Source organism: Podarcis melisellensis (assembly GCF_964234715.1).
Source record: "Podarcis melisellensis genome assembly, chromosome: 12".
Classification (NCBI taxonomy): domain Eukaryota; kingdom Metazoa; phylum Chordata; class Lepidosauria; order Squamata; family Lacertidae; genus Podarcis; species Podarcis melisellensis.
This window is the reverse complement of record NC_138544.1, coordinates 48,972,587-49,000,215: the sequence shown is the minus strand read 5'-3', so window position 1 is coordinate 49,000,215 and position 27,629 is coordinate 48,972,587. Positions and strand designations below refer to the sequence as shown.

Below are 27,629 nucleotides of genomic sequence, written 5' to 3'. Positions count from 1 at the left end.
GACTGCACATGTTCAGGAAGTTTGTCAGACTTGCTGGAAGAACTGAACTGAAAGGATGTGTTTTTCTCTAGTGTTGTAATGTCAGAAATAAACATCATGTAAATAGATTTCTGACTTATTTTTCTTTGCCCTGCGGAAGCAGGAGGGAGGGGTTGTGCATTTTGCCCATGCTTGGGAAAATGTCGCCTATCAAAATCTCCCTGGTCTGTCTGGATATCAGCCAGAGGAGGTTACCGGTAAGCAAGCTCCGAGGACAGTGAGAGGGGCCAGCCTCTATGGAGGGGGCTTGCAAACCAACACAAGCAACTAACTGTCACCTACTGACCAGTACTAGGTCATATATACTGTTCTTCTGGCTCCTGTAGTCCAGCTCCAGCCAATCACGCTGTCTAGCTGAGGATTCTAAACCTTAAACCACCAATCAAAATGTGCATATCTCCCATCCTTCTTTTCCACACTGAGAATTCTAACTCTCAGTTGTCAGTTAAGGATCCACACGACAGTTAAGCTAATGCTGTTTAACATCTGCATTCAACAAACTGAAACTCAATCCTGCTGGTATTGTTTTGCTTGTTGGTGGGAGTGAGTAGTCCCACTGCCATGCTTTGCCAGCAGTTCCCATGCTGTAATGACCATCAGTGTGTGTGACAGAACCATAGAACCACCCTGTTCAAATCTCTGCAAACTTTCTGCAAATATTTACTCCTAAATAAGTCTGAGTTCAGTGGTATTCACTGTCAGGTAAGGATGCAAAGGACTAAAGTACTTATCTGATTTCTAAAGCAGCAGATCTTACGCAATGTCTTACCTACCTCAGACAGCTTATTGAGAAAAGTGTGTTATATTCTTTCCCCACCACCACCTCCTTGCTAATATTTTTGCATGAGCTTCTTCCTGATTAGCATGATGGGCAGTGCCAGAACAAACCCCTTTGGTCTTCCAATATTTATTCAGCAGGACAAATCAGGAGAATAAGAGATCCAACTGATATTTAAAATCCCATCAACTTGACAGCCCTCTTTAAAATATCAGATGTTAACCATGCAAGGTCAGGGCACTGCACATGTATAAATCATCGAGAGCCATCTCTAAAGTCAGTTTGCGGCAAGGAAAAATCCTATTAATAAGGTGTCAATCTTAACTGAAACTTCACTTCTTGGCCAATTATGATAAAGATCTCAGGGTGAAGTTTAATTCCATCTGGAGCATGGATATTTAATGAGATGAGACAAAGGAGAGAGAAAACCACAAACAGAAATCAGCTTTATAATGTTCACAGCAAGAAGGCAATTTTATTTTAAACAGAGGAGACATGAAAATCAAGTTATTTCCAACATACCTTTTTTTTACAGTTCTCTAGAGTGGAACCCTTCCCTTTTAAGGCTAAATGTTGTTATAACAAATTTCTGTGCCAAATAATCTAAACTCCTAACCTGTATGCTTAGAGAATATTTACAGTACAGTATTTCCCCCTAGCAGTTTAAGAAAAAGCCAAAGAAAAGCTTGGAGATAGTGCATTAATTTGTAAGCTGATAGGATACTTCCCCCAGGTAGTGAATTTACATGACTTTACTTCAGCCATGGTAGAACTTGTGGCCCCCAGATGCTGCTGGACTCCAACTCCCATCAGCCCCAGTCAACATAGTGGATGCTCAGCAATGGTGGAAAATGTAGTCCAATAATACCTGGAAGACCACAGGTTCCCCAATTTAGTTTGGGTCAAACTAAAAAATATAGGAAACAATCCCCTCAAAGCTTGCCATGGCTTTTAGCCCTTTTCAAATTACAGCATTCAGCCCTGGTTCCTACCTGTATTCACACTCCTCCTTTTAAAAAAAAATGATTTCCCTTGAAAATTACTTACCACATTTAAGCCAAAATCTGCAATTCTCCCCCCTTCCCCCCCCCTTTTGCTGTCATTTTTAATTGCTCAAACAGCTCTCCTTCCCCAGGGAATTCCTTCTAAAGTCATTGAACATTTTGAGTTGCAGAGATTCATTCCTGAGTGTTTGGAATATTGCTTATAAATGTTTCATGTAGCCAACCTACTTCATAACTTTATTTCATAAAATTTGTATACCACTTGATTGTACGGGGGGTGGGGACGACTCAGTGGGGTTCTCTCTCATGGCAGATTAAAGAGCAGATTTTAAACAGCACGTGGTCATTTTTTCCACCCGACCTCATTTATTTCAATGTTTGACCTGAGAATTCTGTGGGAAGCCAACTCAAGAGTACTGGGTCATTCCCAATTCTAAGATGGTAGCAGCAAATGTCATAATATATGTCGCTGTGAGAAGCGCTCTCTACTCAGGATTCCAGTCTTTCTATTCCACCACTAGTCCAGCTTCCATTTCCCCCCATGGCCCCTGAGCAGGCTCAGTTCTCATTGCACTGTGTTGGGGTTCCTCTCAGAAAGATTTTCCATGCTTCTGCAAAACTCAGGGTTCCACTGAAACTTCTGGTATCTCCCTGTTGTGCATGGCTGTTGCCAGTTTGGCTAAACACACAATGGAACTCATCAGACTCAGGAAGATGCCTTATTCCGTGTCAAACCAATGGTCCAGCCAGCTCAGTATTGTCTATGCTGATTGCCAACTACTCTCCAGGGTTTTAGGCAGGGGACATCCCCAGCCCTACCGAGAGAAGCTATGGGACCTTATGCATGTAAAGTGGATGATCTTCCACTGAGCTATGGTGCTGTCAGTCATGAAGATCCTTAGTTTAATGGTTTTTCCACACCGTCATTTCTCATCTCAGATCTGTGTCCATTTATTCTTTTGCACAGAGACTGGCCTATTTGACCCATGTAAAATGTAGCTTTTCAGCATTTTCCTAACTGGAAATGGGCCTCCTTTTAAAGGCTAAAAGAACTAGAAAGACAAAGCAAGGAGAGAATTACCCAGCAATTTCATCCGCTCTTACATTGCTGTACATTTGGCAACTTGAACCCACGCAAGTTTATCTGACATTTGGGAGTCACTACAATAAGTCTCATCCCTCCACTGCACAATGCCAAAATGATCTGTGTGCTGCTTGAATTTACAAAGGTATACAGTAATGGGGGGGAAAGAATGTAAACCCACATCATATCACATTCAGCTATATTGGTTTGTGTAGTTTGCCCTCAAAGCTATTCTAACTAAATTTCAGACATAAATTGTTTGTTTTGCTCTAGTGAACATAAGCCTCTACTCAATCTGTGTTAATAATACATAATATCATAGCAACAGCAGGCTTTCTAAGAGATCATTTCACCAATGGCCTTCACTTACACAGCATGCAAAAAAGATTGGTTGGTTTGGGGGCCAGTGAAAAACCAATGAGTGACATTTGAAAAGATGGCTTCAGGATATTCCTTGGAACCATTTCTTCCAATGTCTTTTAAGATTATTTTTCATAAATAACTTTAGCCTAAGACATTCATTCCCAAGGAATTTATTCATCCTAGGAAAGCTGTTCCACAGTCGTCTATTCTTATTCCTATTATACTTGCTTTTGTTCTCCCACTACAGTGGAACCTTGGTTCCCAAACGGCTTAGTCGCTGAACAAATCGGCTCCCAAACGACGCAAAATGTTTTTCGGAAGCCGAACGTCCAACACGGCTTCTCCTTGAGAGCAGGAAGCTCCTGCAGCCAATCGGAAGCCGCGCCTTGGTTTCCGAACGGTTTCAGGAGTAAAACAGACTCCTGGAACGGATTAAGTTCAAGAACCAAGGTACCATTGTATCATGGAGTGAGGCACCGGGAAGTTTGAAGTCCTCCGCTATAGATTTGAACTGAAGGCTGATTTAGCTGAGAATTCCATAGACTCTTTTAATAAAGAATGGATCAGTATTGCTGCTGCTGTGGAAACCAGGGCACACACACACCCCCAGCACATTATTCTGGGTACCTGGTAATTGTTGAAGAGTCTGTAAATAGTCTTTTGTTCTTGTTGGCATCCATCAGTCTCAAGAGACCATGGAGTGTGCCTTCGGGGCTGAAGTCAAACCGCTGTGTTAGCAGCACTGAAGTGATCTCCCTGGGACTCAAGCCTGGGCATTGTCTATGGAGGTCCTGGGCTGCCTAGATGACAGGACCCCCCTCTTGGCCTCACTGATGTGGTCCAAAGGAAAGGAAAGGAAAGCAAGACATTTGGCACCAGCTTTGCTTCAGGAGTTGCTGAAAGTAGGCGCCAGAAGGAGATATAGAAGACGCCATCCAAACAGTCTTAGGGACTCCACTCTGGATTTGTGTAGGATTAACTCCTTAGCCTTTTATTCTCCCAAAGATATCCCACAAGGCAGCAAAGATTTCAGATCTGGGTTTTCCTTCTCCTAGATGGGCTCCCTTCCCAGGTTGACAAGCCCCATCTGCCCCTCACTTCCCTTGACAGCATGTGCAGAAACCGCCTTCTTGACCACTGGATCCACTATTGTTCTTGTCAACTCCATCTGCCAGAGCCTGTCTTCTCATGCAGGGGAAGCCCCTAACTCACTGAGGGTTTGAGACCCATCGACTATGCTCACCTGGTTTGGCTTGAGTGGGCACAGCTTGTACCTTTTATACCAAAATGCTCTTTCAGTGGGTGCCCACGGGTTCATGGAAATTGCAACCCATCTTCATTCTTTGCTGCAGAATTAATAAAGGGAAGTCAAGCGGCATAGAAGTTGTCTGCATTTTGACACACACACACACATACCCCGCTGCCACCACCACACAACCAGTGAGTTGATTTGACCACAGGAACCACATTCCACAGTTGCTGCTGCCTGCCTCACAGCAGTTCAGCATTCAGAGTTCCGCAGTGCTTTGCAGTTGTAAGTCAGTCTGCTGTCAAAAGTTAAACAATAAGTTCCTTGTGGATCAAGTCCCGGGCCTCAAAATTCAAATAGCAAAAGAACAGTGATTGGGGGATTTAACTGAAACTTTTGGCTTGCCATCTGTTCCACTTGTTGAGAAACATTTACCGCAAATTGACTAACTAAGAGCCAGACTCACCACAAATTGGGGAAGGGGGGAGAGCAAAAATGATCACATTCCCTCCAACAGTTTGCTGTACTCATTTTCCTGATTTTATTTAACAAGGAGGGGTATATAGACCAGCGGCTTGGAACTTTCAGTGCCTTTTCCTCAAACTGTGTATAGCCAGGTCTTCCAACCATTCCTTATAGGACTTGGTTTGCACACGCCTCATCTTCCTGCTGCTCTGAACACTGTCCCATTTTGTCAATGTCCTTCTGGAAATGTGGCAACCAAAGTTGGACAAAATATTCCAGTTTAAAACTTCCGATTTTTCTTTCTCCAGGGTGTGCACGGCTGCCTCCTGCTGGACACAATATGCACAATTCCTAGATCTGCTACTAGAAAGCTCGTTAAAGCTGTGACCATTGAATATCAAGAATATTGTGAATTTGCAACCCAAATATTGTTCATTCAATTTATTTATCTATTGCACTGATTCATCACAATATGCGTTTAAAATCTAAGCTTGCTTAGCATTGGCATGCTGCTGGCAAGCTACAAAGCTCACTAGGAAGAATTGCTATCTTCCTTACCTACCTCGCAAGGGTGTTGTGATCATAAAATGCCTCGCTGAGCTATTAGGAGGAAGGGCAGCTTAGAAACATGAGAAATTGATTACAACTAAATAGTAAGGGTTAAAAAAAATGTCTCATAAGCCCCCCAGCCCAGTCATTACCACTTAAGGACACAAGAAAGCCCTTTTGGATCAGGCCAAAGATCCATTTAGTCTGGAATCCTGTTTTCACAGTGACCAACTCAAAACCCCAATGGGAAATCCTCAAGCAGAAACTGAGTGGAACAGTGTTCTTTTTAAACGACCAGTGTGGTTCCCAAAGTAACTTGGTGCGCTTAGGACTGTTGCTTAAGACTTGATTCTTATAGGACAAAGATGAGCAACCTTTTCTCTGTTCTCTCAGAGGCAACCTGTGTCAGGGACCACATGCAGACAATGGGCAGGGCTGAAGGGGGTTTTCTTGGGGCTCTGGCAGGGAAAGAGAGAAGCGTGAGTCATGTTACTTGCCCAGGAACACGTCCTGAAGACGTGTGCCCAGTTTTGCAGTGGGAAAAGTTGGAAGCTATGGAATACCAGTTGCTGGGAATCGCAAGTGGGGAACTGGTAACTCTCATGTCCTTTGTGGGCATCAGTTTGGCCAATGAAAACAGGATGCTGGACTAGGTGGGTCATCAGTCATCAGCCTGATATTATTATTATTATTATTATTATTATTATTATTATTATTATTATTATTATTTTATACCCTGCCTTCCCTGGCCAAAACCAGGCTCAGAGCAGCGGCTAACATCAAATGTATAACACATTAACATAAAATCAGACAATCAGTTAAAAATACATTCTAAAATCAGATCAGGATCAGAATAAAATCCAATTAGATGGCAACCCACAGATTAGGGTTGGGGACCTTAAATGCTCACCAGGCCCAACTGTTTGTGCTGAACTTATATGGGCCTGTGAGAAAAACTGGGAGGCCACTTTCATGCAAATTCTTATGAAAGGGGAGAGGGAGTCAGACTGAACGCCGGCCAAAGGCCTTGCGGAACAGCTCTGTCTTGCAGGCGCTGAGGAAAGATGTCAAACCCCGCAGGGCCCTGGTTTCTTGTGACAGAGTGTTCTACCAGGCCGGGGCCACAGCCAAAAAGGCCTTGGCCCTGGTCGAGGCCAGTCTAATCTCCTTGAGGCTCAGGACCTCCAAAATGTTATTATTTGCGGACCGTAAGGTCCTGCGTAGGGCATACTAGGGGAGGCGGTCCTGTAGGTACGAGGGCTTTTATGGAGTGATGCTGAGCCTCTGGTGCTATCTCAGAAGTGTGTGAAAAACAGAACAGAAAAGAGCAGGCAGGCAAAGGCTCCCACTACGCCAAATAGTGTAAGAATCTACTATGAGTTAGTAGAAGCATTTTAGAGAAAAATTCTGAATCTGCTGCCATGGGGCATGTCTCTTCTTTACCCCCAGCTGGTTCCTAACAGGCCAACAACTGGATTCTTCAAATTTTTGCTTTAGCTTCATTAATTAGGATGGCTATTTAAGAACAAGTCCCTTTTTATTATCTTGTAGGTAGAAAACATTATTCACTTGCATATCAAACACTTTTGGTCCCTAATTAACTGCTAGCTTTCGGTACAAAAATTAGAAGCATTGATTTGGCATCATGAATAAGCCCTTTTAATCATCTCCACACATTAGCAGTAATGAAGAGGCAAGGAAGCTCCAGCCATTTGCAAGATTTCATTTATTTTGCATTTCTGCTGGTAAGATGCACTTCAAGTATATATTTTTGGGGTGGAAATAGTGGATGTGATCCTCAGTTGCTTTTATAAGAACTAGCAAATGAAGAGTGGTGCGTGTTTTGGACTCATTCAGAGCAGTAAAAGTATATCTGAGTTTTTAGTTTAGAAGAAAGAAGAGCACATGGGATTGTGATAGGAATGCACCGTGGCTGCTGGCGCGCATTGGAACTGCTAGGGCAGAAGGCAGAGAGACCAACAGTAGGGGGAGCATTCCCTGAGAAAATAGTTTCATTCCAAAAATAAAAGCTTACTGCAGATTAATTCTGTATTGCTCTGTTAAGGAAAATTCCGGGTTGAGAGACTACTCAACAGCCCAGCTTGTCGGGGTACAAGTCCCCCACGGGTCCATGCGGTCAGTAAAAGAAGGAAATACCAGCCAAGCAATTTGGAGCAAAACAGCAGTCAGTGGACTTAGATCAGGGGTCAGCAAACTTTTTCGGCCGTGGGCTGGTCCACTGTCCCTCAGACCTTGTAGGGGGCCAGACTATATTTTTTTTGAGGGCGGGAATGAACAAATTCCTATGCCCCATAATTAACCCAGAGATGCATTTTATATAAAAAGACACATTCTATTCATGTAAAAACACGCTGATTCCCAGACCGTCCGTGGACCGGATTGAGAAGGCGATTGGGCTGCATCTGGCCCCCGGGCCTTAGGTTGCCTACCCCTGACTTAGATCATGGGTAGGCAAACTAAGGCCCGGGGGACAGATCTGGCCCAATCGCCTTCTAAATCCGGCCCGCAGATGGTCCGGGAATCAGTGTGTTTTTACATGAGTAGAATGTGTGCTGTTATTTCAAATGCATCTCTGGGTTATTTGTGGGGCATAGGAATTTGTTCATCCACCTCAAAAAATATAGTCTGGCCCCCCACAAGGTCTGAGGGACAGTGGACCGGCCCCCTACTGAAAAGGTTTGCTGACCCCTGGCTTAGATCCTCATCAGTACATCATTGCTACATCACTAACATGTCACGAAAGGGGAGGGTTACACAAGATTAGCATAGACAGATATGTCAGGGTAGTGGCGTAGCGTGGGTTGTCAGCACCCGGGGCAAGGCAAGTAATTTGTGCCCCCTAACCTGTGAGAGAGAGTGAGTGAGCCAGGTAGGGACAGAGAGCTGCGAGTGCGCCCCCCCTAGATGTTGCGTCCGGTGCGCCCGGCCCCCCCTGCACCCCCACGCTACGCCACTGTGTCAGGGCAACACCCAAGTATAAGATTAGCATAGGCAAACATGTCTTAAGTACCCACCACCCAAAAGTACACTAGAACTTCCTTTGGAGCCTGAGGCAAGTCTGGTGATGAGATTTGGCTTCCCTTGGAGAACAATGAGCCAGCAATTGTCACCTCTGGGAATTTTCTGGGTATGAGGTGTGTATACATGTCTTCAAGCTTGGGGAGGTGGCAGGGGAATGAGTCTTTTTTCCAAGGGCAAAATGGCGTTGGAATGGAGGAACTTGGCAAAGGAGTAATTTCCTTAACAGCTCTGAAGTGTGTCAATTGAAAACAGGTGTAGGCCATCCTATCTAATGACACTGGGGACAGGCAGACCCCAAGAGCTTGATCACCACCTCTTCCTTCTTCATTCACCTGGGCTTGTGCAAGGAGGAAAAGACACACGTGACCTAACCAAAGGGAGAGTTTTCAAACATGTATCTAGCCACACCTGCCCAGGTGGATGGCAGGATATTGCATCAGTCTAGATTGAAAAAAAGCATGTCAACTGCATACTAAGAAAAAACTACCGCACATTTTTTTTTGCTACAGAAAGTGAAATATACTCAGAGTCAAGAGTGGATTTCATGCTCTTTATTCAGCTCATAGTGGTGAGGAGGAATGGAAGTTCCCCCAGAATATCTGCTTTATATACATTATTTACACAATGGGCCCCATGTGATTGGCTAATTCTGGGATTCACCTGTAGGCCAGTCAGGTTGTGGATTTACTTCCACCTGGAGCTGGATTGGGTGGCTCCTGTGGACCAATCAGACTGCTGCATTCTGAATCCTATTGTTCTAGGACCAATCAGACTGCTGCATTTTGGATCCTATTTACCTCAGTACATAACAGAAAGGTTAGTCTGTGCACAGCCCTGTTATTCTATAGGTTTGGCAATTATGCTTTCCTCCAATTTTTCTGGAACAGATATTAAACTAACCAGCTGGCCATTTTCTGGGTCATCCCAGATATCCTTTTAAAAATTGGTGTCACCTGAGGACGGGAAAGTAGCCAATGTATGGAGGCAGACTTTGGGAGAAAGTTACATATCTTTGTTAGAACCATAGAACCATAGAGCTGGAAGGGACCATGAGGGAAATCTAGTCTAACCCCTTGCAAAGCAGGAATCTTTTGCGCAACATGAACCCACAACCCCGAGATCAAGAGACTCAGGCTGTACTGACTGAGTACTCAGATCAGCAGTTTTACATTTGGGTTCTTTAAGGGGTTCTTTAAGAATTGTTCTGAAGATGCCATCTAGACCCATTCATTCAGAAAGAGCTGCCTTGAAGGTCCTGGCTTGCAAACCCCTTCCTAGCCACCTACATTGCTCCTCCAAGGCCTTAACAACATTTCACCATCCAAACATTTGCGCACCTACATGCAGCCTGTAATGGTACAGGCCAACACCAGAGGCGGTTTTAGGGTAGCGCAACTGGTGTAGCCGTCCTGGCTGCCATGCTGCAGGGGCTGCCACAACAATGCTGTAGAATGGAGTGTGGGTACCACATTTTAGAGGGACCAGGTGGTGCTGTGGGTTAAACCACAGAGCCTAGGACTTGCCGATCAGAAGGTTGGAGGTTCGAATCCCCGCAACGGGGTGAGCTCCTGTTGCTCAGTTCCTGCTCCTGCCAACCTAGCAGTTCGAAAGCACGTCAAAGTGCAAGTAGATAAATAGGTACCACTCCGGCGGGAAGGTAAACGGCGTTTCCGTGCGCTGCTCTGGTTTGCCAGAAGCAGCCTAGTCATGCTGGCCACATGATCCGGAAGCTGTACGCTGGCTCTCTCGGCCAGTAAAGCAAGATGAGCGCCGCAACCCCAGAGTCGGTCACGAGTGGACCTAATGGTCAGGGTTCCCTTCATCTTTACCACATTTTAGCACTGCACGGGGCACCGCTGAAATTTGAGAACACAAAGTCCGCCTCTGGCCAACACTACAAACATCAGATTTTGCCACTGTGGGGATGGGATGAATCAGAGCCGTGTGTCCACTTTGGTTTGGATGCTAGGCGGTGAGCCGTCGCTGTCTCTTGTTCCGTGTTATGATGCTGCCCAGAGTGTTGGAAGAAGCTAAGGTGCAGCATAAATTACTACTGCTGTGGCAGCAGGAAGCAAGAAGCCAGACCCTTGAGTGTGACATTTGATTGAATATGCAACTGCCGTAATGATCTTCCCTCTGGGTGTCAAACAGTAACTGTTTGCCTCCCGGTGCATGGAAGGGATTGTGATGACTGGAAAAGAAATGCTTTAATGCAGCCTTGTGCTCCATTATGTTTCCCTGTCTTCTTGCTGCGCCCTTTTCTTCTCCTTTCCTGCCTCCATTCTGGCCCCTCTGCACGCACACGTTGCTGCTCCTCTCTGGCCCCCAGGCTGCTGCGTAGCAAGACCTGGCTGGCCTTGTTGTATTTTAAATGCCCGTGAATTAAATCACATTTTTTTATACTCTTCAAAAGCAGTTATCTCACGGCGCACGCAACAAACAGAAAATGAGATTTGCATTTTATTAGACACACTGGCGCTTGCCTGCATCTTCACTTCCAAGCTAGGCTAACTCACTTAGCTGCTCACGGGTGTAATTACAGTTCCCTCCAGGATAGTTTCAGAACTGATTTAACCTGCTCAGGAAGGATGGCAGGTGAAGCGTTTTCTTTGGCTATGCTTCCAACTGCGTGTAGAAAACCTGAGTATACAAACATTATGGTTGCCCCCAGCCCAATGGGCTCCCACTGCTGGTGTCTGGAGCCAAGTGCACAGGACATTTAATCTATATGTATCCTGGAGCAATACGCCTGTCTGTTGCCTTGAACCAGCTTCCATCCCACTGGAAAACACAAGCTGCAGTTAACCTGAAGTGCATGCAGCTCAAACTGCCTTTGCACACAGAATCGGAGAATCTAGCTCAAACCCCTGTAATGCAGGAATCTCAACTAAAGCATCCATGCAGATGACCACCCGACCTCTGCTTAAGAACCTCCAGTGACTGAGAGTCCAAATGCACAGTCGACAGTGCATGAACAGATCACAGCTTCCTGGGGTGGGAGATGTAAGGGTTGCCAGCATGGGGAAATAAATCAGATAATGCACATTGGGGGAAGACAGACCCATCCCCTCTGTGCGTGCAGCAAGTGCAAATGCCATTTGAAACACAGCAGGAGGAAAACGACATCCCCACATTTTAAGCTGCTAATAGTTCTGCTTTTTTCCTCTGCAAAGACAATGCCATTTTCCCCACAGCCATTTAAAAAAATAATCTACAGTACAACGAATCTATTCTTCTTGAAGGTGCCACAAGGCTGTTATATAAGCACTAGATCTCCCATAGCCACAATTATGTTCTTAGCGTCAGAGTGTATACATATGTTCAATACTATCAGTATGCATAATGTCAATTTGCAATCTGGAAACCTCTGTCAATCACTGAGCAAGTTTGACTTGCTCTTTGTGGCATGCTCTATTCTGTGGGTTGCATCCCGACTAAGTTAGTCATGCTTCACACTGCAATCCTACACATGCCTGCAGAGAAGGAGACTTTGTGTATAGGGACGTTGTGTATAGGATTGCAGGCTCAATGGGACTGAAGTGTGACAAACCTAGTCTGGATTCAGCCCTTTGTTAAACAAACAAAAATCACAAAATATGAAACAAAATCAGTACTACAGAAATAAATGGGGTTTACCTCCCAGTCAGTGAAAGCAATTTCTGTAAGAAGAACACAGGATCAAGTTGAATAAGACATTTCATAACCTGAAAACATATTTTGATAACTTTTACCACCCCCACCCTCCAAAGAAAACATGAAATTGCTTGCCCGTAATATTTCCAGCATCTTTTATGTCATCACATCTATTCCAAAGATGGAGAGCAATTCTGCTACCTTATAATCCTTCAGATTCCCTATGGACCAGCCCTTATCTGTTTTCTTTTTTGCAGTGGACCAACACGCCCAGTCCTATGCTTGCTGACTTGCTTGCAGATTGGAATGCAACTCCAAGTCATGTACTTCTCTAGATGTTGCCATGCATGTTTTGTGCACATAAGAATACATATTTCAGTGTAAAAGATACGTACACAATGCATATGGTATTGAATAAGCTCTTCAGTCATTTCTCCTCTGGCCTCTCTCAGCCTAAGCTATGGCACAAGGTTGCCATGAAATTCCTTGTGAGTTCCTGGAAGGATGGGGGTGGATGGGATGGGATGGGAATGTTATGATTATAATACACTTGAAGCAACTGGAGAAATAGTTCTACAAAATTCTTTCTAAAGTCTAAGCACACAGTTCTCACTATGAAGAAAAGTGGAGGAAAAGAAAAGCTTCTGATGGCATAGAATAGATGTCAAACTAGGCCCATGAAAGAGCTGAGTTCAAAGCATTGTAAGGACGTCTGATAATGAGGCCATCAAAGCACCTGTATAGCTGCCTCTCCCTTTGATCTTCTCAAGTTAATAATTTTCCATGATGTCAATTGTTTACTGGCTCTGTTGCCAGTTGTCCTCCAAGGTGCCAAAAACCTGGCAATAAACAAATCAGTCCCACATCTTGGCATTAAGAAGAAAGGCTCCCCCAAATCAGTGGTAATTGAGTTTTAGAGTGCCATCAGTTTTCTGTCATTAAGGCCATCTGTCTCCTTGGCAGATTCCACAGTTGGTTCTGACAGCATCGCTTTACCAAAAATAAAAAAGAAAATAAAAATTGTGTATGACTTTTTAGATACCAAATCCTAGCAGACAAGAGTTTCTCACTTCATTTTTCAGCCTTCTTGATTCAAGGATTGTTTGTTTTATCAAATGTGTTTATAATATGTTACAGAACCCTTGAAGCAATCTAAACTCAACAAATCACAAAGCACTGATAAAAACAATCCCCATCATCATCATCATCATCATCATCATCATCATCATCATCATTTCCCTCCCCTAAACCCAAATATTAATCTTGCACAGGGCAAAACATTTACAGCATCACATAGCCTGATATGAATTGCTGTGCTTCAAAACCTTATAGTCAGCATTTTAGAAAATAGCTAGGTTCTGAACAGCATATCATTTATTTTCTCAAAAGGTAAGACCATTTTCCTGTATGTGCTAGAAAATCAAACTACAGAGTGAACTTTTCTAGCCTGTATAAATTATGCAAATTAAACAATCTGCATCTGTCAGGTTTACTTTGCTTGATTCATTGTGCTCCTGCGAGTGGTGTGAGAACAGCAAGGAACTCGCCAATCCAGACACTGCAATCCAGCATCAGCAACTGGAGGACAGGCTTGCAGGTGTCATATTCTGGCAGCTCCAAGTGACCAATTTGCTCCAACAGAGGTTGGGGGCAGACTGAGGTTCTATGCCTCTGTCTCCAGACTAGCTTCTTCAAGCTCCATCACCTTGAGAGAACTACAGAGACTTAAAGGGCAACCTTCTGGCCCAAAAATGAACACTCCAGCTTCATTCCATAGCCTCCTGGTGTATTCCTGGATTGATGATGAGTGGTGGGAGGCATCTGGGTCTTCCAGATCTGTGAGAGTCCAGACTCTGGTGGTCTAGAAGGTTCTTCTGGGAGTTCTTGTGCAACCATCTCAGGGGCAATGGTCTCACCATTTTCCACAGTCAGCTCTGAGCCTTGACCCAGAAAGCCAGATGGGGAACTGATGGCCAGTGCTGATGATCATGCTGTGCAATTAATTGGTTTCTATGTTTTCTAAACAGCTTAGAAGCCATCTGGGTGTTAAGCAGCCTATATATTATTTATATTATTCCTAGTACTATGCCTTTGAGGGACGTGGGTGGTGCTGTGGTCTAAACCACAGAGCCTAGGGCTTGCCGATCAGAAGGTCGGCGGTTCGAATCTCCACGACAGGGTGATCTCCCGTTGCTCGGTCCCTGCTCCTGCCCACCTAGCAGTTTGAAAGAATGTCAAGTGCAAGTGGATGAATAGGTACCGCTTCAGCGGGAAGGTAAACAGGATCACACTTCAAAACGACCTTGACAGATTAGAGAACTGGGCCAAAACAAACAAGATGAATTTTAACAGGGAGAAATGTAAAGTATTGCACTTAGGCAAAAAAAATGAGAGGCACAAATACAAGATGGGTGACACCTGGCTTGGGAGCAGTACATGTGAAAAGGATCTAGGAGTCTTGGTTGACCACAAACTTGACATGAGCCAACAGTGTGACGCCGCAGCTAAAAAAGCCAATGCAATTCTGGGCTGCATCAATAGGAGTATAGCATCTAGATCAAGGGAAGTAATAGTGCCACTGTATTCTGCTCTGGTCAGACCTCACCTGGAGTACTGTGTCCAGTTCTGGGCACCACAGTTCAAGAAGGACACTGACAAACTGGAACGTGTCCAGAGGAGGGCAACCAAAATGGTCAAAGGCCTGGAAACGATGCCTTATGAGGAACGGCTAAGGGAGCTGGGCATGTTTAGCCTGGAGAAGAAGAGGTTAAGGGGTGATATGATAGCCATGTTCAAATATATAAAAGGATGTCACATAAAGGAGGGAGAAAGGTTGTTTTCTGCTGCTCCAGAGAAGCAGACACGGAGCAATGGTTCCAAACTACAAGAAAGAAGATTCCACCTAAACATTAGGAAGAACTTCCTGACAGTAAGAGCTGTTCGACAGTGGAATTTGCTGCCAAGGAGTGTGGTGGAGTCTCCTTCTTTGGAGGTCTTTAAGCAGAGGCTTGACAACCATATGTCAGGAGTGCTCTGATGGTGTTTCCTGCTTGGCAGGGGGTTGGACTCGATGGCCCTTGTGGTCTCTTCCAACTCTATGATTCTATGATTCTATGCTCTGGTTCACCAGAAGCGGCTTAGTCATGCTGGCCACATGACCCAGAAGCTGTCTGCGGACAAACGGCGGCTCCCTCGGCCAGTAAAGTGAGATGAGCGCTGCAACCAGTGGCGTAGTGTGGGGGTGCGGGGGGGGCGGCCGCACCGGGTGCAACATATGGGGGTTAGGGTTAGGGGGCGCAAATCCACAGGTTAGGGGGTGCAACTCCACGGGTTAGTGGGCGCAAATTACTTGCCTTGCCCCGGGTTCTGACAACCCACCCTACGCCACTGGCTGCAACCCCAGAGTCGTCCGTGACTGGACTTAACGGTCAGTGGTCCATTTACCTTTTTACTATTGCCTTTGAACCCACACCGCAAACAACACAGAGCAGTTCCATAGCCATTCAGCCAGTGAGCCCAGTTCAAAGTGCTGGTGCTTTTCTTTACAGCTAATCCTGGCTTTCTTGTACCCAATGAGGACCCTCTGCTTTCATGGCCCTGGCATGTCAATCATCTTGGGGAAGAGAGTAGCTCAGTGCCTTTTATGCAGAAGCTCCCGTGTTTGCTTCCAGGCAGGGCTGGGAATGTCTCCCTGAAACTGGGGAACCATCACCAGTTGGCATTGACAGTACTGACATAGACGGGGTTCGTGTTTCCTTGGAATGAGGGACAACAGAGATGACGGTGTCTTTAGGACATGTGGTTTATGTTTATACAACTTGATGTGTATACAAACCCCAACAGGGCTTTGTTTCCCCAATAGCTGCAGCCTTGGATTCAAACAGAAATCAGGCATGGCTCTGGCTCTCTGGCTTCCCAGCCGGCAGCCTCTTCTCTTCTAGCCATCTTCTCTTCTTCTCTTCACATCACTCAGCTCTCTCTGCTCTTAACTCTGTCTTTGTCCTTCCAAGGACCTTGGAGCTGAAGGAGGGGGCCCCACCCATTTGTCGTCTTTCACAGAGCCCCTTTCCCTTCTTCCTCTTAATGGCCCATCACCCAGGCTATCACATCACCAGGAAGCTAGTCTGACTTTTCCAAGAATGATAAGAGGGCCTGGGCATTCAGCCTAACCCCAAAAAAACTCATAACAATGCAGCTTCCTGTGTCTTCTCTGACTGCCCCACCACCAACAGTGGAAGTGAAGTTGGTGATGACTGGGGAGAGGGCAGTTTCTGATATGGCAACCCATTTGTGGAAGCCCGTCTTAGAGGTGGCAGATCTTTTCCAGACACCATTCTCTTTCCAGCACCAGGCAAACACCCTTAAATTTTCTCGGGTCTTTCCTCTCTGTGGAGTTTCATCATTCCATCAATTTCTCTTTGCTTTTGTGGTGTTGTTTGCAGAACTATTTGTTGTACTGCAACGAGTATGTGTTTTAATGTGTGCAAAAAGAAGGGAGAAGCCTGAAAGCCCTTGGAGAAGGGCTATAGCTGAGAGGCAGAGCACCTGGGTTGCAGGCAGAAGGTCCCAGGTTCAAATTCCCCACCCCTGCACATTTCCAGGTAGGGCTTAGAAAGCCTCTCGCCTGAAACCTTGGAAGAAGAAGAAGAGGAGTTTGGATTTGATATCTTGCCTTTCACTCCCTTTAAGGAATCTCAAAGTGGCTAACATTCTCCTTTCCCTTCCTCCCCCACAACAAACACTCTGTGAGGTGAGTGGGGCTGAGAGACTTCAAAGAAGTGTGACTAGCCCAAAGTCACCCAGCAGCTGCATGTGGAGGAGCGGAGACTTGAACCCGGTTCCCCAGATTACGAGACTACTGCTCTTAACCACTACACCACACTGGAGATGCGTCTGGCCAGATAATACAGAGCAGTCTGACTGAGAATCGTATTATGAACATTATTTGGACTGATTTGTGGATATTAACGCAGTAACAAGAAGATGATTGGAATCCCCCTTCGGAACTTGAAATATGGGTCCCCTCAACAAAAATTTAAAATTCGCCTTTGTAATTCGGAATTTATGTGATGTGATTTGATTTAATTGGTCAGTTAATAAAAATTATTTTAAAAAGAGAGAGAGAGAGAATCATATAATGGTAGAGTTGAAAGGGACCCAAGAGCCATCTAGTCCACCCCTGCAATGCAGGAATCTCAACTAAGGCACCCATGGCTGATGACCATCCAACCTCTGCTAAGAAACCTCCAAGAGCCAGTCCACCACCTCCCAGGGAGTCCGTTCCACTGTTCAGCCTTTCTCAACCTGTGGGTCCCCAGATGTTGTTGAACTACAACTCCCATCACCCCTAGCTAGCAAGCCCAGAGCTCAGGGATAGTGGGAGTTGTAGTCCAACAACATCTGGGGACCCACAGGTTGAGAACCGCTGGCTGTTCTTACTGTCAGAAAGTTTTTCCGTATGTCTGGTCGGAATCTTCTTTCCCGCAACTTGAAGCCATTGTTTTTCCGGAAGAGGAGAAAACAAGCTCGCTTATCTTCTATACGACAGCCCTTTGGATACCTGAAGATTGCTATTCCTTGGCGCAAAGCCGGCGGCTCCCAGGGCCAAAGTGTTGCGGCGCATCCTGGCGAGCGCCTGCGAGGCTCCCCCGCCCCGGAGAAACCAACGCCGTGGGAGTGGAGAGGGACGGCGCTCGCAGAGCTTCGGCGGGGCTGGGGAGAGTTTTCTCTCTGCCTGGAACAGGAAGGTCGGAGAGGAGGCAGGCGGGAAGACGCGCGATGCGCGGATGAAGGGAGCCCCTCCGGGGACCAGCCGCCCTCCTGACCGCGCGGAGCCCTTGGGGAGTCGGGCGGGCGCTGTCAGCTGATGGGCGCGCCTCGGCGTAGGATCGAGACAGCGGACTCAGAGGAGGAGGAGAAGGAGGAGGAGGAGGGCGGCTTCCCTTTGCTGCTGCAGCGCAGCCGCTGGAACCGCAGAGCAGGCGCCCCGCAGGTATTGCCATCGCGTGGATCGGGCGCGGTTTCCCAAATAAAGCGTTGCGAGGGGGGAAGGGCGCAGGGAGAGACCCGCGTTGCAGCGCTAGCCTGCGTGTGGACACAAAAACACACGGTAGGGAGGTCCCACCGAATTCAACGTGGCTGGCACGATCCTGTCTTCCTTCCTGGAAGCGAGCCCCGTTGAATCCAGCAGGGTCTTCCTTCCTGGACACGCTGCCTTAAAAAAAAAAAAGTCTCGTTGCGCCTCTCCGACTTCAGGCTGTTGTCTGGCAGCAAGTGCCATCGAATTCCTCGGGGCTTGCTGAGTGAACAGCGGCATCCTAAACACCCTCGAGGAGGCTTCCTTCCGAGGAAGCGTGCTTAGGACTTGCACGGCAAGGCTGCAGCCCCGTGGAGCAGAGCAAGGGCGCACAACAGCGTTCAGCTTTAGCAGATTTATTGTGGCAGTGGCAAGATACCTTCATGCGATGGAAGGTACCCAGTTCGATGAGAGGGAGGGACTCTCAATCCAGGGTGAGTCTCTAAGGTGCTGGTGGGGCTGGGACACACTTGGGGTTGGGGGGAGCTTCATGTTTGCAGAGTTCTTTGCAGGGTCCGTACTTGCCATTTGCTTTTTGGTCTGTTCTCTGTGGGTGCTTGTGCAATCACCCTTGTGTGAGAAAAAGGGGTGCCGGAACTCACCATGAACACCTCCCTTGTTCTCTTAGAATGGCAATGGTGCCCACCTGAGAGGTGTCAGACTTGAGTTCCAGCTGGAAAAAAAGTCCTGGTCTTCACTAACCTGGTGCCTGCAGATGTTTCAAACGACATCTCCTGTCAAGCCCCAGCCAGGGCAGACAAGGTGATCTCTTGTTGCAGATGTTCCAAATGCTGAGCTTCCCCTGTGGAGTGCTTTGGCGAAAGCAGTGGCCAACATCCTCTTTCAGCTGCTTTTGTGGAAGATGCAAAAGGGATCCCTAAGAGTGCATTTCCACACCCAGCAGAGCTTGTCTTGGTTGCTTTGTAATGCAATATACAGGCAACGTTTGCACTGGCCAGAATGCTCAATTGCATTACAAATGCCCATGGGAAAAAGAGACAGTATAGTCAGCCTGGTCTAAATTGTGATGGCTGCAGCTATCATTGGCTCTGATCTTTAGAAGTTTCCAAGTTGGGGTTTTTTATTGCATTCTCAGAAAGATGTCAAAAGTGGTGGTGTCTGTGTTTAGCACCTGAATTAAAATCGATAGGGCTCAGGCCTGTGTAGAGAGTCCTGCCATCTACCCCGGAGGGGAGACTGAGTCCTTGATTCTGTTTTTGGAGGCTTTGATTTCTCCGTGGCAAATGTGGCAAAGGCACATCAGGATCCCCCCCCCCCCGTATTGTATAATACATCTGTTTCTGTAAAGCATGGACCTGACCAAGAATAGATGACATTAAATCTAAGATTTCTCAAAGAAGGAGACAGAAGTGAAGGGGAGGCTACAAAGTCAGAACTGTTGTTATTTGTAAGGGCTTTTTCTTCTCCTTCCTCCACTGCAATGGCATTATCTCTTGCTTTCTTTTTTGCCCTAAACTTCCTGCAACCAATGTGTTAACTTTCTAACGTTGCAAAAATGCTTCAGAAATGCAGAAGACTTGGCATTCTCCAATGGAATGTGTATCGTTCTTAATGCAGGTTCTCTTTGGTCAATTTACAGATGCGGCAAACTCCGACAGAGAATTTGGAATCTCTCACAAATATTTGCTTAGTGTGTATCTCGGGCCTTCACCTGCTGGATCGATGCTTCACAAACCAAGAGTGTGACCGAGCTCTGGAGCCTGAAATATTATTGCTATTATCATTACTTATTAAAAGCATATCACCACCCACCAGTCGATATTCTCTGGGAGGTTTGCAAACCAGGCAGTATTAAAGCTATGACAAATACCACTTAAAAATTGACAATAAAGAATGCAAGACAGCAGCCAAAATGGAAATCCTGCCTTTCCTGGCAATGAAGATTTCATAAACAGATCCCAGTTCAGGTGACAAGCCAGGATAAGTCACAACAGCCTAACTGATAAACTCTGGATTGAATAAAAAACCTGGCAAACACCCCCCCCCCAATGAACAATGGTTTTTCCTTAACTATATAACCTGGGGGATAACGAGGAGACCACCTTTTACAACCAGAAGAAGCATTTCACTCCACTTTGCCTTCTGAAACTTTCTTCTGCTCATCCTTGCACAATGGATTGGTGCCCCAACTTCACCTGCTTTTCAGTCACTACTTCAGCAGAATCCAACCGGACGGGCTCCAGCTCTCTCCTGGACCACCCTGGCAGCCGTGGACCCTTGTCTATCTTTAGCGTCCTCGTCTTGACTCTGTTGGCCATGTTGGTGATTGCCACTTTCCTCTGGAACGTGCTGGTCCTGGCGACCATATTGCGTGTCCGCACTTTCCACAGGGTTCCTCACAACCTGGTGGCGTCCATGGCCATCTCGGATGTGATGGTGGCTGCCTTGGTGATGCCTCTCAGCCTGGTCCACGAACTGTCCGGGCGGCGCTGGAGGCTGGGGCGGATCCTGTGCCAGGTGTGGATCTCCTGCGATGTGCTGTGCTGCACGGCCAGCATCTGGAACGTCACAGCCATCGCTCTGGACCGCTACTGGTCCATCACTCGCCACCTAGAGTACACCCTGAGGACCCGCCGGCGCATCTCCAACATTATGATTGCTCTGACGTGGGTCCTCTCGGCCATCATCTCTCTGGCTCCGGTGATCTTTGGCTGGGGGGAGACTTACTCGGAGGGCAACGAGGAATGCCAAGTCAGCCAGGAGCCTTCTTACACCATCTTCTCTACCTTTGGGGCTTTTTACCTGCCCCTCTGCGTGGTGCTCTTTGTCTACTGGAAAATCTACAAGGCAGCCAAGTTTCGCATTGGATCCCGGAAGAGCAACTCCATCACTCCTATCACACCTGAAGCCCTGGAGGTTAGTTTTCCATCAGGTGCTGCTGTCTGCTCTAGAATTGGGCAGCACATTCACACAGCAGACCTTCTGTTAGACAGGGTGAAGTGGCTGTCAGTAATTTATTACTGTTGTTGTGTTTTTAGTACTGGGCTTAGTGGGGAGAGGTGTTTGTGGACTTTTCTGGTGGCCTCGTGTACTGTACACCTTGACTCAGGGAGGGGACCATTTGCTGCTCTGTGCTGGGCACCCAAATGTCTGTGGCTGGCCTTGACTGACAACCACTTTGAGCCCTGAGCACAGTGGTTAACGGCGAGTTGCTGAATTTATTTATCTTATGCAATGGCTGTTGCTGTCTGCTGCCTGGGTGTCTGAGCTCACAAGCCCTTGGCTCATATTTCATCTCAGCCAGGAACTCCCTAGCCATCCTTAGGTAGTCATTGTTCCCTCTGCCTTACTTCTTCATCACCTCCTCCCCCACAGCTCAATCTGAAATAAGAAGGCATTAATCCTGGTTTTCTTTACAGGGTTGTTGCAAAGATAATATCCATGAAGCACTTGGAACACTTGAAAGTGTCAAGTATTAAAAGACTCATATTGGCTTCAGTGGGCTATCTCCCACTAAAGATATTTAAGTTTAATCTTAACAGTGTTCTTGACATCAATCAGGGCTTTCGTTCTTTTTCTCTTTGGGGCTGGACCAGTGCTGCTTTCTTCAGGATTCTAGCCAGCCAACAAGCTATGCCCTGTTATTCCATTCCGTTCCATTCTCCAATCTGCTACCTACTATCCATTCAGCATTCCTTATCCACTGATCTTGCTCACTTCTCAATGAGCTGCTTTTCGCCCTCTCCTGCATAGTCCTCCCCCAGCCACGCAAAATATGGTAACTTTCTTGTAGTTCTGCAAACATTGCCATTTCTAGAAGCCTGTTTATACCTCCCTTCTTGTGTGTGGGTGTGCAGTTTTGGTTTCATAAGGTTCCATGCATGAAGAATGAGTTTGCTATGCGTATATCATATTAAGCAAACAGGGTGAAAACTGAGATACATTTCACACATAGGGGAACCTACACAATTCAAGCCCTTTGTATTTGCTTGTGGATGCATTACCTAAAAGCACACAAGGGAGAGCTCACAAAAGGCTTTTCTTTTTACACAAGTCTGGGATCATAAGACTATCCACACAAAATAATTTGAAATTGTAAGGCAGAAAATAAGTGTCAGTATCCTCAGAAGTCATTGGTTCCATTTATTTAGGACACAGCATTCACTGAAAATCTTGTTTGTTTGTTTTAGGGTGTCATATGGACTAGAAACATAAGCAGCCTTAAAAAGCAAAAGAAAATAGCAAGGGTAGGGAATAGCTGCTAAAAAGTCTAATCCTAGAACTGATACCATTTTACAGAAAGGATAGTGTGCCTTTAGGGACGCGAGTGGCGCTGTGGGTTAAACCAAAGAGCCTAGGACTTGCTGATCAGAAGGTCGGCGGTTTGAATCCCTGGGACAGGGTGAGCTCCCGTTGCTCGGTCCCAGCTCCTGCCAACCTAGCAGTTCAAAAGCACGTCAAAGTGCAAGTAGATAAATAGGTACCGCTCCGGCGGGAAGGTAAACGGCATTTCCATGCACTGCTCTGGTTCTCCAGAAGCAGCTTAGTCATGCTGGCCACATGACCCAGAAGGTGTACGTCGGCTCCCTCGGCCAATAAAGCGAGATGAGCGCCACAACCCCAGAGTCGGCCATGACTGGACCTAATGGTCAGGGGTCCCTTTACCTTTACCTTAGTGTGCCTTTAACAGTTGTCAGACAGGCAAGCAGGTATCAACAGAAGCTTTTATTGATACAGAAATGTGGTAATGGAGGAACATTTTAAAGACAAACGAAATGGATTCTAAGTCAGATCACTGGTCTGTCTAGCTCTATGCTGCCTACACTGAGTCTTTCTTAACACTACCTGGCACAAGAGCCAACTCCTAGGTGCTTTGCGGGCTTCGGCCCCCCCAATAAAATATTTGAGGGGGCTGGGCCCCCACAAAGGTTATGGGCATTCCCATTCAAATGGTGTGTGTGCACTGCATCATGTGACCGGTTATGCAGAGTGGGGCTTACCTGGGCCCCCACAATATTTTATTCAAGTTGGCATCTGTGCTAACTGGAGATGGGAGGAATTGAACCAGGGACCTTTGCATGGTGCCAGGCTACTTTGAGCCCTTGGCAAGGCTAACTGCTTGCTCACCCGCCTGCCAACTGCTAACTTCAATTTTCAAAAGCAGATGTCTTGCAGAAAAAGTGAACAGCACAAAACCCCAAACCGCCACATCTACTTTAAATTGCAAGAATAAGTAACACAACCATCTTTGGTTGCCTTTCTCAAATGCATTTTTTTTAAAAAAAAAATGTTTCAGCACCCGAATCATTTTGAATAATCTTGTGAATTGTGATGTCAAAATTTACATCTCTTTAAAGTTTCAATTCCAGGCACATCAACATCTCACTTTGCATGCCTTCTCCTTTGCAAATTTTGCCACCAATTCCTTCAGCTCAAGGAATTTATTTCACTCCTAGAGCTATAATTCCATATGAAGAGGGATTGATTGTTAAACCACTGAGAGAACAGTAGCTCTGAGATGGGAATAGCACCCTTAACAAACTACCATTCCCAGAATTATTATTTTTTTTGGGGGGGGGAGGAAACCATGACTGTTAAAAATGGCATCATAGTGCTATAAACCTATGGTGTGAATGTGGCCAAAATGAAAGGCAATATCTAAATATTGTATGTAAATATTTCATTCCCATGAGCCTTGGCAGTTAACTGAGCTATACAGAAGCTAACACTTTCATTTTAGTGCAAAAATTTAAAACCCAGCCCATTTATGTAGGGTTCCTTTCAGTGTCTCTGCATAAACTCCATAAGTCACCAGTTAACAATTGGTTCATCTGCAGAACATCCCAATTGAATCTTGTCTTTATTAAGAATCCATTTGTTGATCCTCCGCAGCCCTGGCCCCTTAGCCTTCCACGCCTGAGTACCATCTTGCAGCTAACAGCTACATTTGGCAGCTTGACAATACACGACACTTGGGGAGCGACCCACACCAAGGCAGCTGTGACCCACCCTTTGGGACCTGGCACCTCCCGCTTTTTAATCTCGCAACTTCAGCCCCGGCTGGCCAGCAGCACATTATACTGCAGCTCCTATTTAACATTTAATTAGCATCTTTATTGTGCTAGGCATCCTACACCACAAAGGCTTGACATTCTCCCTGCCCAGAGGATAAAACAAAATGAAAACTCAGGCGGGCTTGGCGGAGCGGAAGGGCTGGGGAGACGGAAAGCACAGAACAGGTGACGCTACAAATTGGGGTGCGGGGAAGGGTTTGTGGAATCAGTGGATGCTGAGGAACATAAGAAGAATCTACTGGATCTAGCAGTGGCCCATCTAGTTCTGCATCTTGTTCTCCCAGTGGCTAGATGTCCATGGGAAACCTTCATCAGGACCTGAGCCGAAGAACTTAGCCAGCATGGCTAGTAGCCATAGATAGCTTTAAAGGTAAAGGTAAAGGGACCCCTGACCATTAAGTCCAGCCGTGGACAACTCTGGGGTTGCGGCGCTCATCTTGCTTTATTGGCCAAGGGAGCCGGCGTACAGCTTCTGGGTCATGTGGCCAGCATGACTAAGCCACTTCTGGAGAACCAGAGCAGCGCACAGAAATGCTGTTTACTTTCCCGCCGGAGTGGTACCTATTTATCTAGTTGCACTTTGACGTGCTTTTGAACTGCTAGGTTGGCAGGAGCAGGCACCAAACAACGGGAGCTCACCCCGTCACGGGGATTCGAACCACCAACCTTGTGATCGGCAAGTCCTAGGCTCTGTGGTTTAACCCACAGTGCCCCCCGCATCCCTTATGGATAGCTTTACGCTTCATGAATTTGTTTAATTCCCTTTGAAAGCCATTCAAGTTGATGGCCCTTACTGCCTCTTGTGGGAGCAAGTTCCCTAGTTTTAATTATGTGTTGCATGAATGGATACTTCCTTTTATCTGTCCCGAATCTTCTGACATTCAGCTTAATTGGACGTCCTAGTGTTATGAGGGAGGGAGAAAAACTTTCCCTATCCACTTTCTCCATCCCATTCATAATTATATAAACTTCCATAAACACACCACCTCCTACTCTTGCCTTTTCTCTAAACTGAAAAGTCCCAAATGTTGCAACCTTTCTTTGTAGGGGGAACTGCTCCATCCTTTGATCATGTCAGTTGCCCCTTTCTGAACCTTTCCCAACTCTGCCATATCCTTTTTGAGGTGAGGTGACCAGAACGACCCATAGTATTCCAATTGCAGTCACACCAGAGATAATCTCAGTACTGTATAAGGGATCTGCTAAGTACATGCCTCTAGCCATAGATGCTGCTTGTTTATCTAATGCACAGGGGTTCATAGCATTATAGCAAAGCATGAGATTGCTGCAGTCACAACATAACGTATCAATATGAAAAATACATTGGGGGGCAAAAATAAAACGTTGGAAATCTTATTCAGTAGGTGGGAAAAAATACAATCTACCAGCGATGTAACTTTAGTGTTGTTGTTTAGTCGATTAGTCGCGTCTGACTCTTCGTGACCCCATGGACCAGAGCACGCCAGGCACTCGACTTTTATATGCCTGTTGTTATTGTCCATGGAGCTTTCTTGGCAGGGATACTGGAGTGGATTGCAGGTTCCTTCTCCAGGTGGATCACATTTTGTCTAAACTCTCAGCTATGACCTGTCCATCTTGGGTGGCCCTGCACGGCATAGCTCATAGCTTATCTGAGTTATTGAAGCCCCTTTGCCACAACCAGGCTGTGATCCATGATCCATGTACAGTCCATCAAATGAGAGGGGCAGGGTAAAAACCTCTTTTTGTAGGGCACCAGTCATCCAGGGCAGGGAATCTGTATCTTAGTTGTAGAGCCCATCTTTTGCCTACATAGGGTATGAGGTTTAATCTCTGGCATCTCCAGGTAGGGCTAAGACCCCCAACTGACCCTCAGATAGCTTCTGCCAGTCAATGTCACCAATACTAAGTTAGATGAGCTGGCTTGATAGAAAACATCTCCCTGTGGACCAGGTGATCTTGTCAACAGGGAGTGCAGCCCCTGACCTTTCCCGGCAGTGACAGTGATTGATGGGGGGAAAAAAGGTCACCCCATTCCACTGGGGTGTTGCATAACTCTCCACTGGTTAGCTTTTGCGTTGTGGTGTGAACTAGAGGTAGTCAAAGGTGGACAACTGCTCTGGAGAGCTGGTGGCCTTGTTGTCGTTTAGTCGTGTCCAACTCTTCATGATCCCATGGACCAGAGCACGCCAGGCACTCCTGTCTTCCACTGCCTCCTGCAGTTTGGTCAAACTCATGCTGGTAGCTTCAAGAACACTGTCCAGCCATCTAGTCCTCTGCCGTCCCCTTCTCCTTGTGCCCTCCATCTTTCCCAACATCAGGGTCTTTTCCAGGGAGTCTTCTCTTCTCATGAGGTGGCCAAATTATTGGAGCCTCAGCTTCAGGATCTGTCCTTCCAGTGAGCACTCAGAGCTGATTTCCTTAAGAATGGAGAGGTTTTATCTTCTTGCAGTCCATGAAAGTACTTGAGGTGTTTTGAGTGTTCAGCTCTCCCTCTTCTCCCAAAGCAAAAGGGGCCCCCCAGCAGGAAAAGATGGTGCTCTGGGTATCTGTAGGGGGGGCTCCCCACCTCCTCCACCACCTTCTGTAAGGTAAGGTGTGGTGTCTTTTTAGGTAAGAGGGGGGTGGAAAGGTGGATTGCTCCAGGAGTGCATGCCAAATTGAGGCTGTGACCACTAGATATTGCCCCCCCAATAAAATTGAGGGTATGCATAGGAGGTGTTCAGCTGTGTGTGCACACCTGCTTGGCACTCTCACCCCACCGCAAAACTCCAGACAAACCTCTGCTGGGCATCATCTTGCAAATTAGCATGCAGCACACAGGATTTCGTGTTTGGCAACTGGCAGGTGGCAGGCCGGCCAGCAAAACAAACACACACACACACACATGCGTCTGAAGATTATGTTTGTCTTTGGCAGGTGAAAGAAGCCTCCCAGCAGCCGCAGATGGTGTTCACCGCCCGGCACGCCACAGTCACCTTCCAGACGGATGGAGACACGTGGAGGGAGCAGAAAGAGAAGAGAGCTGCCCTTATGGTGGGCATCCTCATCGGGGTGTTTGTGCTGTGCTGGATCCCCTTTTTTATCACAGAACTCATCAACCCCCTCTGTTCCTGTGACATACCCCCACTCTGGAAAAGCATTTTCCTTTGGCTCGGCTATTCCAATTCTTTCTTCAACCCTCTGATCTATACGGCCTTCAACAAGAACTACAACAACGCTTTCCGGAACCTCTTCTCCAGGCAGCAGTAAGCGAGGAGGACAAAGGAAGAAGGAGGGCCTTTCTAAAAACTTTCCCCTTCTCTACACTATTTAAAGAGACATTTGGGGTGG

General features: G+C 46.5%; 1 protein-coding gene across 3 annotated transcripts; it reads left to right on the top strand.

The window, feature by feature from the left end:
• Positions 1 to 393: 393 nt before the first annotated feature.
• HTR5A (5-hydroxytryptamine receptor 5A) lies at positions 394 to 27,629 on the top strand. 3 transcript variants are annotated; one of them, XM_081882657.1, is made up of 3 exons: positions 394 to 741; positions 19,883 to 21,159; positions 27,216 to 27,629. In XM_081882657.1, the coding sequence occupies exons 2-3, from the start codon at positions 20,416 to 20,418 to the stop codon at positions 27,546 to 27,548; spliced, it is 1,077 nt and encodes a 358-aa protein (XP_081738783.1). In that variant the 5' UTR covers positions 394 to 741; positions 19,883 to 20,415; the 3' UTR covers positions 27,549 to 27,629. The 3 variants fall into 3 exon arrangements, with proteins under 3 accessions (XP_081738783.1, XP_081738782.1, XP_081738781.1); XM_081882656.1 differs by lacking the exon at positions 394 to 741 and adding an exon at positions 17,886 to 18,198; XM_081882655.1 differs by lacking the exon at positions 394 to 741 and adding an exon at positions 17,886 to 18,716.

Coding starts and splice junctions, on each gene's coding strand:
- HTR5A (XM_081882657.1), top strand. CDS start 20,416: ATGGATTGGTGCCCCAACTTCACCTGCTTTTCAGTCACTACTTCAGCA. Junction 21,160..27,215: donor TCACACCTGAAGCCCTGGAG/GTTAGTTTTCCA, acceptor TGTCTTTGGCAG/GTGAAAGAAGCCTCCCAGCA.